The 16,525-nt window shown below is 45.4% G+C and overlaps 2 protein-coding genes across 5 annotated transcripts in view; both read left to right on the top strand.

Annotated features, from left to right (window-relative positions):
* USP40 (ubiquitin specific peptidase 40) overlaps window positions 1-4,021 on the top strand; it is a 30,046-nt gene extending 26,025 nt beyond the window's left edge. For 2 of the 4 annotated variants that reach the window (XM_032693841.1, XM_032693840.1), the window contains exons 27-32: window positions 266-384; window positions 1,177-1,242; window positions 1,456-1,666; window positions 1,799-1,894; window positions 2,583-2,677; window positions 3,224-3,332. In XM_032693841.1, the coding sequence (XP_032549732.1) occupies window positions 266-384; window positions 1,177-1,242; window positions 1,456-1,666; window positions 1,799-1,894; window positions 2,583-2,677; window positions 3,224-3,332 (696 nt within the window). Of the gene's footprint in view, window positions 1-220; window positions 385-1,176; window positions 1,243-1,455; window positions 1,667-1,798; window positions 1,895-2,582; window positions 2,678-3,223 lie in introns of those variants that run through there. The other 2 variants (XM_032693842.1, XM_032693843.1) reach the window with 2 other exon arrangements.
* Window positions 4,022-6,547: 2,526 nt separating this feature from the next.
* The window catches only part of TRAF3IP1 (TRAF3 interacting protein 1), a 28,777-nt gene continuing 18,799 nt past the window's right edge, over window positions 6,548-16,525 (top strand). Inside the window, exons 1-6 of the mRNA XM_032693852.1 lie at window positions 6,548-6,787; window positions 7,593-7,661; window positions 9,208-9,369; window positions 10,499-10,639; window positions 10,749-11,192; window positions 12,825-12,902. Coding sequence (XP_032549743.1) covers window positions 6,665-6,787; window positions 7,593-7,661; window positions 9,208-9,369; window positions 10,499-10,639; window positions 10,749-11,192; window positions 12,825-12,902 — 1,017 coding nt within the window. The 5' untranslated portion in view covers window positions 6,548-6,664. The remainder of the gene's footprint in view (window positions 6,788-7,592; window positions 7,662-9,207; window positions 9,370-10,498; window positions 10,640-10,748; window positions 11,193-12,824; window positions 12,903-16,525) is intronic.

Raw genomic sequence — 16,525 nt, 5'->3', positions numbered from 1 at the left:
CAGCCTCATTCCCTCCCAGATGTTCAAATTTTGCTTAAAAAAAGAAATTTGGTACTTCTGGAATATAAGTCGAGTTGAGAAATGTTGGGAGGGAGTGAAGCCCAACTCCCTTTGAAGAGGAAATATTTTTATCATAACCACAAGCAACAGCTGGTGTGCAATAAATGCAGTTTTGAGTGTTGCCTTGGGAGTTAATCCAGTGGTTTTCTCTTTTTCCAAGGAGAATGGCTGCTAAAATTACTGACAAGATGTTCCTTTCTCTAAGGCCCTGACCTTGCCATGCTGCCAGGAGCAGGTTGTGCCCCTGCCCTCGTTCCTCAGGGCATGGACAGTGGACAGCAAACGCCCTGGAAAGCTCCTGAGGAACAACAAGCAGAGACTCAAGTAGGTTTTTGGGGGAATGTGCAACTGTCTTTGCAACAGTGGGAGGGATTGGTGGGGAAATAAATCAGGTGCCTGTCAGCAGAAAGCCCATTTCTGGTTGCCTTGGTTTTGCTGAGCATGTTTTTAAATTGGGATAAACTGGGATAACTACCACGGTTATTCCAGTGGAAGGTGTCCCTGCCCATGGCAGAAAGTTGGAAGGAGATGGTCTCTAAGGTCCCTCCCAGCCCAAACCATTCTGGGATTCTGCTGAGCTTCAACATAGGTACTTTAATTTAGGTATTTTTTGTCCTTCTCTGCCTTTTTCATTTGTGTTCCAGTAGCCTCTTGCTGTGGTGTTCCAGGTGAGCACAGACTAATTAAAAGAGTAATTTAGAAGAGATGACAGGAATGAGAGAATCCCAGAATAGTTTGGGTTGGGAGGGACCTTAAAGCTCATCCCATCCCACCCCCTGCCATGGGCAGGGACACCTTCCACTAGCCCAGGTTGCTCCAGACTGGCCTTGGGGACTTCCAGGGATGGGGCAGCCACAACTTCTCTGGGAATTCCATCCCAACCCCTCCCCACCCTCCCAGCCAAGAATTCCTTCCCAATATCCCATCTATCCCTGCCCTCTGGCACTGGGAAGCCATTCCCCTTGTCCTGTCCCTCCATTCCTTGTCCCCAGTCCCCCTCCAGCTCTTGGAGCCCCTTTAGGCCCTGGAAGAGGCTCTCAGGTCTCCCTGGAGCCTTCTCTTCTCCAGCCCCAGCTCTCCCAGCCTAACTTCAGAGGATCTCTCTTTTGTTTCCAGTGACTACAAGTTGGGTGCCAGCGTGGGAATCTGCATAGAACCTCTGCAAAAAGAAGAGAATTTGGGGTAAGAGCTCAAGACACTTTATTTCGTTCAGTTCTGCATTTGAGAGGAGCCTTTACTGAGTAGCTTTTAACTCCAGTGCTGGCAGGATTAGAAATGAGGGGATTCAGGAAGACTTAGAGCTTGTTCTTTGTGAGGGAAGGCAGGAGGGAGTGAAAACTGGGAATTCTGAAGGCATGACTCACAAGAATGTCTGTTCTTTCCTCCTGCCGCCAGCCCCCATGAGCTGCTGCTGCGAGTCCAAATGGGAATTCCAGGAGAAAGGGACTACTCTGACTGCAGGGATTTGGTGTGGGATATCTCCAAGGAATGCACCACCTGGGCACTGAGGCAGAGAGTGGCCTCTCACTACTGTCTCCCTGTAGAGAAAATCGAAATAGCCAAATACTTCCCGGAGAGATTCGAGTGGCTGCCAATATCCAGCTGGGTAAGAGCTGGAATGACACAATCCAGCAGCTGTTGGAGAGGAATGTGTTGGTTTGTGCTGCAGTTCCTTTGTAATTGTATTTCAGGAGAATTCCAAAAATTTTCTGCTTTGATTTTTTTTTTTTTAATTCAGACACAGCAAATTTCCAAGAGGAAAAGGAGGAAAAAGCAGGAGAGTTTGCAGTCAGCACCTTATCACCTGAGGGATGGAGACATCATTGGGGTGAAGGTAAATCACCTGGGATTTAATCTTCCTGGTTTCCCTCCAGCATCTCTGGAAGTACTGGGATGTGGGTTTGGACATGGGGATGGGAGATGTGTTGCTCCTGCTCCTTTTTTTCCTGGTTCTTTGGTTTTTTGCCCTCATTTAATTGATTGTTTGGGTTTTTTTTTCTTTTTCTAATTCTGAGTAAAATCCAAGGACAGTGCCCTTTTGAAAATCCCATTATGGATATAAACCCATTACATATTCCAAGAAATGGATAGATCTATTTAATGATGTAAAAAAAGACTTGCCCAGCAGTGTATTGAGCTCTGAATTAGCAGTCAGGCTTGTTTAGGAGAAGGAAAGAATATACTGGCTGGGTTTTAAAGCAGTAGGAGAAAAATCTGATGTCCCATCCTGCTGCCTTAGACTAGTGGAAGAAATCCATCCCTGGAAGTGTAAAAGGTTGGATGGGGCTTGGAGCAACCTGGGCTAGTGGAAGGTGTCCCTGCCCATGGCAGGGGGTGGGAATGGATGGGCTTTTAAAGTTCCTTCCAACTCAAACCCTTCTGGGATTGTACTTAACTTGAAGCTAATTGGTGTAAAAGCAGTCAGCAGAAATGCTCTCAGAAATGAATTGTGTCAACTGCGCAACAGGTGGGAAATAGTTTGAGCTTCTGACTTCCATGGATCAAATCCTTTTCCACAACAGAACCTTCTCCTTGATGACACCAAGGACTTCAGCACCGTGAGAGATGACATTGGGAAAGAGAAACAAAGGCAGCTGGCCCTGGAAAAAAAGAAAAGGTACTGAGTATTTGCATTTATTTTTCATTATAAAAACTGTTCTTTGCTGCTTTTCGGAGCAACTGTGGCTGCCCCATCCCTGGAAGTCTCCAGGGCCAGGCTGGACAGGGCTTGAAGCAACCTGGGATGGTGGAAGGTGTCCCTGCCCATGGCAGGGAGTTGGACTGGATGAGCTTTCAGGTCCCTTCCAACCCCAGCTAGTCTGGGATTCTATGAATTAGTTTGATACCTGGATGGTTTTTTGGACCAGTGGTAGCTGGGTACTCTCAGAGCACACAGTTCCAGTGGTCCTGCAGGAAGCACCTGGATAATTCCAGCTCCTGGCTCTAAGTTCCTACAGGGGGCCTCAGTTTTTTCTGTTGGAACACTGTGGGTATGAGGAAAAGGGAATTCCTGACCGGTTGGCTTTGCACAGCTGGTTGGGCTGAGCTTGTGGTTCATTCTTACAACTCATTGGAACCTGGGGATCAGTCCAGGCTCGTCTGCTGTGGGTAGTAAAGCTCAAGACTAATATTAATCACCCTCCTGACTGTTTTATTCCCACAGTCGCCAAGCCAGGAGTGTCCAGGAGCCCTTTTTCCTGGAGGAGAAGCTGCCCACAAAGCCCCGGAAACCAGAAGTGGCTCTTTCCATCAATGTGGGGGTTTTCAGATAGCACAGGAGGGGCTTTGCTCACCACAACACACTGTATGCATCTGCCTACATGGAGCAGCCAGAGGGGCTTTCCCAAAGTGCCCTCAAGAATCTCGGAGCCAAACTGGGGGTAGGATTCAGGATAACTCGGACTTTTCTCTGCTCTCTCTCGGGGAAGTGCTTTAGTGTCCCTTTCTCCACGTGGTACCTACTCTCAGGCTGGGTAAATGCACTTTATCTAGGAGGAAATGGAGTAATATATTCAATAATATTGCTGACTCTTTTGTATTCTCCCTAAATGGATTCTTTTGGGGGCAGGTCTGACACGTTGCACCATCACTACTGAGTTTTAATCCGGTCAGAATCATCTCTCTGTAGAATGTTTTTTTCCCCATCCCTCATCACTGAAGTTACTGCCAGTACCAGAATTTGCTTTTCTCTCTTTATGTGTAAACCTGAGTCTGTAGGAGCTGGAGCCAGACTTTTGAGGAATGAAGGAAACATGGAAATCTCTGAACAAAGCGTACAAAATGGGCTGAAAAAAGGGCAAATTCGGGGTCTGTCAAGATGTAGAACCCAGAGGGCTTCTGTGACCTGGAACAAGAGTGTGGTACTGTTACATTTTGAAGTTTCTAGGGCTTTTTTTTTTGTTGCCACTAAATTGAATTTTGCAGTTCCTAGGACTTTTTTGTTGTCCATGAGTTTCATTAACAGGCAAAACGGTTGGAAAGAACTGACAGATCCAGTGTTTGGTGTTAAGTGGGTTTTACTGTACTCAGGAAAAGGGCTTGTATTTATTTTCTGTGCCCTTTTTTCAGACGAATTTCCCTCATTTCTCATCTTTCCAGTTGTTCTAACACTCTGTTACATTTGTCGTGTTTCTCTCGGTGTCACAGGGCTGAGGTGGAGCCTCTGTCTGACATCAGGTTCTGAAGTATTAAGATCAAAAGTAAGCCTGATTATCCCTAATTAATAATAATGAGAGGACAAAATACAAGTTGCTTTTGGGAACTGCAGCAAATATTTGACAGTGGAGGAGATTTTGTAGCAGGAGCTGCCAGGTTCAGCAGACTCCTAAAATTTTGCCTAAGGTGGGATTTTTCCTGTACCTTTTAGAGGTTAAGAATATTCTGGTATTTCAGACAGCTGAAAGATAAAAACTGACACTCAGATATCAGCAAAAAAGAAGTGAAAAGTGCCACAAAGCACACAAAGCACATGATTAGTATTTATTTATTTCTGAGCATATCTTTAAAATTCATCTTCTGTGCTTTCTGGGGGCCGATCACTCCAGAAGGGGCTCTTTAATGTCCTTGGATTCACTTGAATCCTGAAATCCTGGTTTCATGGATAGGTTTCCTGCCTGAGGTGAGGGCAGCTGATGCTTTCCTATCTTGTTTTGTCGCCTTCTTCCAAATCAAGTGTTCTTGGGAGCCCATGTTTCCAGGAGGGATCCAGGTGCTGATTGGAAAGCTTTGTGTTTCCAGGTGGTTCCACTGCATTGCACTTCTCTGCTGTCCCTTTAGTGCCTCCAGCTCCTGCTGGAGAGCTGGACTGAGCTCAGCCTTCCCCCTTTGAGAACTCTGCTTTCTCCTGGAGACCACCAAGGTTGGAGAAACTGAAGTGGGAATCCCAAGAGGGGATTTTGTGCCTTTGTTCAAGTGTGATGTAGCAGCACCTGCACTGAACCAATCTTGGATTATTTTTCATATTGGCTCAAAAATGCATATTTTTTTTTTCCTTAAAACTCTTGTGGGTCATTCCACAAGGAGAAAGTTTGTGGAAAATGGGGGGGGGGGGGGGGGGGGTAGGGAGAGGGAACCCCTTTGGAAAATGGAATCTTTGTGATTCCTTGGGTTGTGATGGTTATATTGCGAAGCCTGGAAAAGCTTTCATCTTTGTTTTTCAAGTGTTCTTCACAAAATAAAATGTCATTTCTAGATGCTTAGTTGCTTTGTCTCTGGATGTCTCACTGGGAATGGCACAAACTGGTGTTTAACATTGGAGGGGCCACAGCCTTAATTAGCTTTAATTTTCCAATCTGTTCCTAAACCAACATTCCCATCTTTGTTTGAGGTATTCCCAATCCAGGTGGGATTGAGCTGTACAAAGACCCAGCTTCAGCTGGAGAATTGGGATTTGGATGCAAGTTTAAAGTTATTTTAGTGTGTTTTTTCCCCATTTTCAGAAGCACAGTCTGGTGTTTACTGGAAAGGAAATGGGCTGACCCTTTATTTCTGCTTGAATTATACAGCAAAGGTTTTAATAATCTTAATACAGACTCCAGTTACGAAATTAATGACTTTCAAACTCTTTCTCTCGTAGGGGATTTTAATGCTGTCTACAAGTCCCTGAGAGGAGGCTGAATCCAGGTGGGGTCGGGCTCTGCTCCCAGGGAACAAGGGACAGGATGAGAGGAAACAGCCTCAAGCTGTGCCAGGGGAGCTTTGATTTGGATATTATGGAAAATATCCAGCCTGGGCTATGCTGTGGCTCTCAGCAGCCCCAGAATCCCAGACTGGTTTGGGTTGGAAGGGACCTCAAAGCTCATCCCATTCCATCCCCTGCCATGGGCAGGGACACCTTCCACCATCCCAGGTTGCTCCAAGCCCCGTCCAGCCTGGCCTTGGAGACTTCCAGGGATCCAGGGGCAGCCACAGCTCCTCTGGGAATTCCATCCCAGGCCCTCGCCACCCTCCCAGGGAAAAAATTCCTTCCCAATATCCCATCTCACCCTGCCCTCTGGCAGTGGGAAGCCATTCCCCCTTGTCCTGTCCCTCCATCCCTTGTCCCCAGTCCCTCTCCAGCTCTCCTGGAGCCCCTTTAGGCCCTGGAAGGGGCTCTCAGCTCTCCCTGGAGCCTTCTCTTCTCCAGGCTGGACAATCCCAGCTCTCCCAGACTGGCTTCATGGCACAGGGGCTCCAGTCCCCGGAGCGATTCCAGAGGAGGCACCAAGATGCTCCGGCATCTCCCTGTCCTTCCAGCGCTGGCTCGCCCCAACGGGATCATGGAAACAGCCCTTTAGCGATAAAGCCAAACACCGTCACCGCAGTAAACCCCCCAACTTTTCCCGCTCCTGTCCACCGCCCTCTGCCATAGCGTTCATTTAATCGCTGCTTATTCCGCTGAGGGGCGGGACGGGCGGCTTTGGGGCCGATTCCAGGTATTTTTTCCCCTCGGGGATATGCGGTTGCTATGGCCGCGCTGTCCCTTAGCAACGCGCCGCGCGCATGCGCAGCGCGGGGCACGCCGGGAGCGCGGCCGGGCCGCTGCCGGTGCATTCCCGGTGGGATTTGCCGCTGGATCGCCCTGGGATGAGCACCGGCTGAGCGCTGGGGGCCGGGGGCCGCCGCCATGAACGAGGCGGTGGCGCGGCGGACGCGGGAGAGCCTGGGGCAGGTGATCCGCAAGCCGCCGCTGACGGACGCGCTGCTGAACAAGCCGCCGTTCCGGTACCTGCACGACCTCATCTCCGAGGTGGGGCCGGGCACCCCCCGGGCACCGCCACCGCTCCCCGCCCTGCCAGGGACACCCCCGGGCTGGCGACACGCACGGGGCACGGCCGGAGGGCCGAGGGCATCGCGGGAGCTGGGGCGGGGGAGGCGCTGGGAAAGGGGGTTCGCGCTGGCAGAGAGCGGGGTTAGGTGGGATATTGGGAAGGAATTCCTCCCTGGGAGGGTGGGGAGGGGCTGGGATGGAATTCCCAGGGAAGCTGTGGCTGCCCCATCCCCGGAAGTGTCCGAGGCCAGGTTCAAGCACCCTGGGCTTAGTGGAAGGTGTCCCTGCCCATGGCAGGGGGTGGGATGGGATGAGCTTTAAGGTCCCTTCCAACCCAAACCCGTCTGTGATGATTCTGTGAATGAAGAAACCAAATCCTTCTAAAACCGGGAAAGCATCTTTAGATTCCTGCTCCTAAATCCATTAGGAATTACCCATCTTTATCCACCTTGCTGGATCACACCCCATTCCGTAGAAATGTGTGGCTCTGGCATCCCCGAAATGCCCTTGGCTGTTTGGCAGGAGCTTGAGGGAAAGATTTCCTTGGAGATAAAGGGTGAGAGTATCTGGTCATGTGATCAGTATGTCCATATCCCAAAGTTTAAAAGGTGCTGAAACTTCAAATCTAATAAATGGTATTAAATGCCCCATGAATAAAGTGAAAAATAAACAATACAGATTAAAATCAGGAGCCGTGTTACTTACTTTTTATTACTTCCTAATTTATTACTTAAAACAGAGGCTTTAAGTGTTCTTAACCTACTCCTTCTCTTCTGTTTTTTAGGTGATCAGGGTGACAGGTTTTCTGAAAGGACTTTACACCGATTTCGAGTTGAAGTCAGACAATGTTAAGGTGGGTCTGAGGCTTCCTTACTTCCTTAGCTTTAAAATAAGTGTTCTTTGAAAGCTGCCACGAGGTTCTTTTGGCCTTTTCCGTTCTCTGCCTCAAGGATCTGTCTTTAGTTTTGCTGTGGAAGTTCCTGCCTGTGGGTTTTATTGTGCACTGCATGGGGTGAACAGCTATGGATTGATCTGTGGCTGTGACACTTTGCTGGGTGCAAAGAACTGTTTTTATACCTATTTCAAACCACTGAGGGGTAATCTCTGCCCAGATCCACTTTTCCCAGTTATTATTGGATGAGAAAAAAATCATTCTGTAGCAAGGGATTGATAATAAATAATTGATCAATAATGAGGGATAAATTGATAAGAAATCACAATCCCTAGAAATCCACAGGCAGGTTTAAAGAGTCTTGTGGTCTCTCAGTGGAGTCTGTGGCTTTATTGCTTTATATATTTGTGGCTATGCACACACATATATATGGTACATAAATATATCCATGGAATATTCCTCTTTAGTATCCCAGGACTTGCTGAGACATTTCTGTAGGAGCTGCATTCCACAGTAGCTTTATTGCAGTTTAAAAATGGCTCATTACTGAGAGAGGAGGTGAATATTATCCCTGAAAACTGCTTTTCTTAAGTACAAGGGGGACTTTAATCTGTATTTGCTGCTTTCTGCTTGGGTCTTGGCTGAGCTCCCTGAGTTCTCCAACTCCCAGGTTGATTTGGAATTGCTGGTTCCTGGCAAAATGCAAATATTGGATATCAGGCTTGATCTTGTAATTTTTAATATCATCTTATAAATATAAATATAAATATTTTGTATGTATATATATAATCTATATCTATATCTATATTTATTTATATTTATATTTCATTATATTTATATACATATCAATTTCTGTCACTTGAAATAAGGGAAATACCTTAAATCCACCCAATAAAAACCCCTCAGCACTGTTTCAGATATTTCTTTCTATCTTGATGCAGTTTGATTTCCTGCTGCAGGTGGGAGCTGTAGATTTCCCACTGGTCCATGAGGATTTCTTACATGGACAGAACACACAGATAACTCCTGGAAATGATGAGGATGGAGGAGGAAAGTTTGGGTCTTTATTTGAAAACGTCTTTGGTTTAGAATAATGTCTTGTCTCCTTCCATAAATTATTAGATTTCAGGAAGGATGGATGACTATTTAATGGGAGGTTGCAGCATTTCTTTCCCTTCCTTTTTATTTCTGAATGGGGGGAGCATTTTGTTACATTTTATTAATCATCATCGTGGCTGGGCTTCACGAACGAAGATTTGGGAATTTTATTAATAAACCCCTGTTTTCTCCCCACTGGGATTTTCTCCTTCACACCAGCATTTCATTCTCTGGGCCAGAAACCCTCCAGTAAAGTCTTAATTTGTTTATTTGGTGTTTATTATTTACTTCTGATCTTCCATGACCACTGGAAGACGTCGTGTCCGTCGAAGGGCCCTTGGGGCAAGTCGTGAAGTGTAATTCTGAACTAAATGGAGCTAAAAATATCTCTGACTTGCTCTTTTGCCAGGATAAAGATTCCAAAATCCACTTCCTTCAGAAGGCCATCGATGTGGTGGTGCTGGTGACAGGGGAGCCCCTGGCAGTGAGGCCAGTGCGTGTCGTGGCTGGACACGAGCCCGAGAAAACCAACGAGTTCCTCCAGGCCATTGGGAGGTGTTGTTTGAACAAGGTGGGACTGCCTTTTATACACACAGGGAGGTTGGAGCAGTTGCTTTGATATTTATTGGTGGCCCAGGGGATCCCTCAGTCAAACCTCTTAATTCTGGAATGAAAGTCGTTTTTCCACCGGGCCTTTTTTGAATAGGGAAACGCTGCAAAGGAGATATTTGATAAGTGGTTGAAAACAACTGCAGGGGCAGCTCTTACACTGAATTATTACATTTTTACATGTCATTTCTATTGTTACGTTCTTAAAATAATTCTTATATTAAAAGTGTTACAGAGGTTTTTGAAATACAAAGATATCTCAAAGAACCTTTCAAAAATACCCTTCAAAACAAAGGTATTTCGGAACCCCTTGAATTAATGAACGTGAAGAAATTGTGTCTGTTTAACAGTGAAATATTACAGTGTTTACAGGCTGCCTGGGAGTTTGCTTTGCATTATCTCTGCTAATAATTGAAATTATTTTGTTTTAATTGGCTGTGTTAATTCCTTATGAATCACTTGAGATCAGGGAAGGGGAATGTTGATAAATACATGCATTTATAAACCAGGAGAGAATCAGGAGTCAACCTCAGTGTAGTGATTGCAAAGCTATTCCTGTTTCAGGAAGGAAAATTCCCTGGAAATGGGATGGGGTTTTTTTGGATGGAACAAGTATTGGGTAACAGTGGAGTGACCTGAGAGTGGATGTAGATCCAACACTGTGTGATTTCAAGAATATTTAACCAATCTGACAGTCCTACTATAAGCATTTGACAGGTTTTTCATCATTTTGAAATATATTTAAGCAGTTGCAATGAGAATTGTAGTACAATAAAAAAAAAAACACCATCAATTTCTATAGTTCTGGTTCATTTAATCAAATTATAACAAGAATTAATTAATTAGGACCTTAAAAGGAGGTGTTTGATATAAAAGAGCTCCTGGGAAAGAATTCAGTGGTCTCAGAGGCCTTTTCTCTGATTGATTCTGTGAAGGAGAAAAAAAAAAAGAGCTTTATTTATAACAACAACAGCAGCAGACCCAGAAGAAAACCCCAACCCCCAGGTCATGTTGATCACAGAGTTAGGAAAAAAGGAGACATTTCCTCAAAGAATTTCCTCATTTCCCTGATGTTTTTCTGTTCTTTGCAGCTCTCCAGTGATGCTGCTGTAAAAAGGGTCTTAGCTGGGGAAAGAGCTGATCCTAAAGGGAAACCTCCATCCTCCAAACCTCGAGAGAAAGAAAGCAGAGAGTCCAAACCAGAAGAACCAAAAAGCCATAGGGATAAAGAGGTAGAATTTCCATTGTTTTGGAGGGTATTATTTATTTGGTTGGTTTTTTGTCTCTGTAAAGTCACTGAGTGCTGCCGGAATTAATTTGGAGTGTTGACTTTCTTTTTAGAGCAGGAGGGACCCTGAAATCAAAGACAGAAGCTCAAGCAGAGACAGCAAACCCAAAGAGAGCAGAGAAAGAGAAAAGGAGGGTGAGAAACAGAAGGATAATAAGGAGAGGCACAAAGAACCAGAACGTGAGACCTCGAGGGAAGGAGAAAAACGAGAAAGGGAAAGCAGCAGAAAATCAAGCAAGCAAGGAAGAGAACCGGAAAAAAGCAAAGGAAAAGGAGACACAGAAGATGGTCTGGAGCGTGAGAAAGGACAGGAAAGAGAGAAAAAACATGAAGAAGGAAGAGAAAAGGACAGAGTGAAAGGAAGAGGCAAAGAGAAGGGCAGGGACAGGGAAGGAGAGAAGGACAGAGAGAGAGGAAGAGACCGGGACAGACGCGGGGACAAGGAAAAGGATCAGGAGCATCTCTGGGAACGTGGGAAGGAAAAAGCAGAGAGAAAGGTAACGGGAATGTCACTGCAGAGGAGAACTTTGCCCGTGCTGTGGTTGTTCCAGTGACCTCCCATGGCTGTGTTTCTGCTCCTTTAGCAATTCAATCCTCCCTTCAGCAGCAGTTCCTCTCCTGAGGGGAAGGTTCTGGGGTGGAGTCTGGAGCAGGACACAAAAGGTGGAGTTGCATTTCTGTGTTATTTTTTTCTGGCTTTCTAGATTAAGCTGGTTGGCTTTTTGGTTTTTTATTTTGTTGCTGTTGTTGTTGGTTTTTTGGGGTTTTGTTTTGTTTTTGTTTTGGGGTTTTTTTTTCTGGTTTGTTTGTTTGTTTTTTGAGGGTTTTTGGTGTGTGGTTTTTGGTTTTGTTTTTTGTTGTTGGTTTTGTTTGTTTGTTTCTTTGTTTGTTTTGGTTTTGTTTGTTTCTTTTTAATTGGAAGAACTGCTGGGAAGCCCATTCTTGTGGGTGTGACTTCAACACCATCCAGTGCCACCCCCTGCCATGAGCAGGGACACCTTCCACCATCCCTCGTTGCTCCAAGCCCTGTCCAGCCTGGCCTTGGACACTTCCGGGGATCCAGGGGCAGCCACAGCTTCTCTGGGCAACCTGTGCCAGGGCCTCCCCACCCTCACAGCCAGGAATTCCTTCACAAGATCCCATCTAACCCCTGCCCTCTGGGGCAACCATTGCCCCTTGTCCTGTCCCTCCATCCCTTGTCCCAAGTCCCTCTCCAGCTCTCTTGGTGTCCTTTTAGGCAATGGAAGGGTCTCTAAGGTCTCCCTGGGGTCTTCTTTTCTCCACCCCCAGCTCTCCCAGCCTGTCAGAAGGTTGGAAGGAGATGGTCTCTGAGGTCCCTCCCAGCCCAAACCATTCTGGGATTCTGCTGAGCTTCAACATAGGTACTTTAATTTAGGTATTTTTTGTCCTTCTCTGCCTTTTTCATTTGTGTTCCAGTAACCTCTTGCTGTGGTGTTCCAGGTGAGCACAGATAAATTAAAAGAGTAATTTAGAAGAGATGACAGGAATGAGAGAATCCCAGAATGATTTGGGTTGGGAGGGACCTTAAAGCTCATCCCATCCCACCCCCTGCCATGGGCAGGGACACCTTCCACTAGCCCAGGTTGCTCCAGCCTGGCCTTGGACACTTCCAGGGATGGGGCAGCCACAACTTCTCTGGGAATTCCATCCCAGCCCCTCCCCACCCTCCCAGCCAAGAATTCCTTCCCAATATCCCATCTATCCCTGCCCTCTGGCAGTGGGAAGCCATTGCCCCTTGTCCTGTTCCTCCATCCCTTGTCCCAAGTCTCTCTCCTTCTTTCTTGTCGGCCCCTTCAGGTCCTAGAAGGCCTCAGTGTGGAGTCAGTTGGAACAAGAAGAGCTTTCAGGTCCCTTCCAACCCAGACCATTCTGGGATTCCCTGACTCTAAATCCTAAACTGTCTTTAAAAGCCATCTCTTCATTGCTTTTTGTTTTGTTGTTCTTCTTATCTCCTCTTTCTCCTCTAAATAATTCCTGTTCCCCTCTTCTGCTCTCTTCATGGCAGAAATTCGGGATTGATGGACATCAAAGATGCTTCTGTTCGGAGGGAGAATTAATTTGGGTGAATCTCAACCCATTGAATCTAAACCAGCTCATTCCTTTTACAGCCCACAGATCCTGAGGAATCCACACTTAGGAAAACACAGAGGCCAACTAAAGACAGCCAGTGCCAGCCAGATAATGAGGTTAGTAGTGGGAAATACAGGAATGTTGTAAGTGTTGCACTTTGGAATGATTTGAGAGTCTCTTTGGAAAGATTTTGATTGAAAAGTAGGTAGATAACAAGTTTTAGGGCTGTAAACTACACAGAACAGATGCTTGTCTGGTTGGTTGGTTGGTTATTTATTTATTAAAAATTTCTGAGCTTGGATCAAAAAAAAAAAAAAATCCACTCAATTTATTTCGTTTTCCAGATTTTATTCCTGGGTGTTGATATGTTGGGTACTCCAGGAAAAATACTGGTTTGTTCCAAGTTCACAGACTCCCAGAATGGCTTGGGTTGGGAGGGACCTTAAAGCTCATCTCCTTCCGACCCCCTGCCCTGGGGTTTCTCCTTGTTCCTCGGGATCTTCCCTGGAAAGCTGTTGGGTTTTTTTCATTTATTGTTATGCTTTAACAGGAGCTACTGTTTTGGAAAGAAAAGAAACCCCCTGTTGTTTCAGGGCCCCTGTTGTGTAGCTGGATGATGGTGGGGCAGCAGAGCAGCTCGGGGAGCGCCTCGGAACAGGAGCTGTTCTTTGAGATACCTCTGTGTCTCCAGCTGCTGCCTCCCAGGGACATGAGGCAATGTGGGGAATTAGGGAGCCAGATGGCTTCATATTTAGACAGTGAGACTTCAGGGAATGAAGCTGAAGCAGCTCAGCCTAAGGAAAAAGAGAGGCAGGACCCCCAGTCTCGCAGGAGGACTCGCTGACATCACCGTGTCTTCCACGCGGGGTGACGAATTTAGAGCTCCGCCTGGACTGAAATCCAAGCAAACTTTTTAAGTTGCTGGCACTTGGAGGCAGAGCTTATAAAAGAAGGGTCTTTTTTTAGCCCCAAGCAAATGTTCCTGGCCAAGTTAAACTTCCTGCAGATTGGGGCTCTAATGGAAATTCTGAGCCTCGTCCCAAGCTCTCGTCGTGCTCTTGGGCACCACAATCCTGCACGGGGGCAGGCAAGTCTCATTTCCCTTCTTAAGTGCTTTTGGGAGGGATTCCAAGGCTTGGAAGTGGATTTTATTCCCTGAGATCTAGAGGACATTCTTGCCCCTGTTTGCTTGTGTAAGAGCAGAGGCTGCTGATTTATTGTTATTTAGGTGATGAAAACACACCCTTTTAAACCAGTGCAGGACAAAAGGTTCCTCATCTTTAAGGTTGTGGGAGAGGAAAATGAGATTAAAATGTGCCCAGTGAATTTTTTGAGCTGTGATAGTTGCACAGAGTGAAACAGAGGAAATTCCAGCATGAAATAATTAGCATCCACAGCAAGGTAATGCCTTTATTTCCAGGGATTTGCCCTCTTTTCACCAGTGTAGCTCCGCTGAAGTCACGTGGCAGTGAAACAAATGGATTCAAAGGAAGGGAAACAAGTTCCCCCTGTGCACATGGCAAATATTGACTCAGATTTTGCAGTCTCTGCTGCAGAATTAATAAATCCTCAGCATCAGTCATCAGCTTTGTTTTATATATATGGTTATACTATAAGAGAAGTGAAACAATTGGAGGCAACCCCTCTTTTTTGCCCTGAGGACGAACCTTTTTACCTTTTCTCTGCGTTTCCTTTAGAAGAACAAATCAATTCAGCTTTTTTTAATTCATATTCTACATGTACAGCAAAGCCTTCAGAGTTTAGCTCCTGGCTTTGCTCCTATAAAATTAAGGGTCTTAATAAGATTCTCTGTGTATTCGTGCAAGTCTTAATTCCTCTTGTTGCTAATTATCCAGGCTTTAAAATCTACATAAATTTTGACGGGTTGACTTTATTATTTTTTTTAATTTCAGTGTATTTTTCTGTCACTAAAGCAACTGTGTGTGTTGTGCAATAGTCATCCCATGGGTATCTCTAATTTTCTGGAGCTAGAAGAAAGCAAGGATAAGTAGGAATTAAGAGACATTTGGGCAACACATGGCAATCAGAAGCTGCCTCAAGGCTGGCTCTTGCATTCCACAGTTTGGGATCAGGGTTGGGTTGTTCTGTTCTCTCTCAGTCCACCTCAGGTAAAAAAAAAAAAAAATCATATTTAAAATGGCTTTTGTTTGACCTTCTAAATAATCAGGATCACTTTATCTTTGCACAGAAGGTGCTGGAGGTCATGGAGCACATGGTGCTGTTGGGCTGGAAGTGGAACAGAACAGGTTTGTCATTTATCCCTGGGGCCAAACACCTTGGAAAAGGCTCCTCCATGTTTCCTGTGGCTGCTGAAACTCTTGGCTAAAGCTTTGTGTAATATCCTGTCACTTTTGGCCACTTGGAAAATGAGTTTTATTGATGCCCTGCAAAGCACAGTGCTCTGGAAATGGTCCCTTGAATCAGATCTGACCAACTTCTCTTTCTGTCGGAGCTTAATTGGATGTTGTAACAAACTGGAACGAAAGAAAGCCAGCAGAGAGAATCATTCCATGGAAATCTGCTGGGAATGACCCCCTCTTTTTGGTGTCAGTGTGTTAGAAAGCCATCATTTCAATTTAGGCTTCAAAAAGAGGGATTTTCCTAATCTTTCTGTGTTTGCAAAGCGTCAGTGTGCAGATGAACATCATCTCTTGAGGCTTCACAGGTGATAATTTATTGATGTTCTCCTCTAAGTCTCCTCCCCACAGCACTTCAGTTGGCCTTAGCAAGTCAAGATCTCCCTTTATGTATGTTTAATTTATATGAAATTATCCTTGCACACGTTATTTATTGTAGAAATGCAAATACACCTCCTGGCCCTGTGGATCTAAGTAGGAAAAAAAAAGTATTTTTGAGGGCTGGTTGAATTAAATTTCGGTTCATACACTTAATTTTTTCTTTTATTATTATTTGTTTATTCTTAATTATCATTATCTACCTATCAGTGGAGCTGATGAATTGGAGGGGGGGGAATTATCTAATGATTTCTGAAACATCAGAAAAACTTGTTTTCTTACCTTTTAAAGTGAAATTCAACCTATTTAAAGGTTAATAATGAGGCCAGAGCAGCAGAATGGATGGTTTGCTGGATCCTCTCCATAATTACTCAAAAATGGGAAGCATCCATCCATCAAGAATTCCATAGAATGTGTTTCTTCCAGGATGGAGTGTAAGATTTCCCTTTAATGGCTCCAGTGGCTGCTTTTCAAAGCCTGTGAATCCCTAAGAAGGGGAATGACCTCTTTTCTCTCCCTTTGGAAACCCCCAAATCATAAATATTGTGGGATTTTGGGGTTTTTTTTGAGGAAATGTCAGCTTTTACCCTGCACCTGCTGCCAGTTGCTCTGCAAAACCAGTATTTGTAGCCCCTGCCTGACATCAATAAACTAAATCCACTTTTCCAGAAGCCTCAACGCCTCTTCCCAACTCCCTGTGCTAATAATGACATCACCCAGGAGCTGCTGGAGCTGGAATGTGCCAGATGGGCTTCTCTTTTCCTCCTTGCAAAGGCTTGGGGTTGGGAAAGTAATTAAGGATAATGAAGATGAACCACTTCAACGTTAGCTGAGGGGTCTGGAATTCTGTCTGGTTTTCCTTGTATTTCCTCAAGAGGAGGAACCTTCTCATGGAAGGTGGCAGGGGGTGGAATGAGATGAGCTTGAAGGTCCTTTCCAACCCAGAGCATCTTGTTGTGTCCTTATCCATTATGCCATGGATG

Source organism: Chiroxiphia lanceolata, chromosome 7 (genome assembly GCF_009829145.1).
Source record: "Chiroxiphia lanceolata isolate bChiLan1 chromosome 7, bChiLan1.pri, whole genome shotgun sequence".
Taxonomy (NCBI): Eukaryota; Metazoa; Chordata; class Aves; order Passeriformes; family Pipridae; genus Chiroxiphia; species Chiroxiphia lanceolata.
This window is presented reverse-complemented; position numbering and strand designations above follow the sequence as displayed.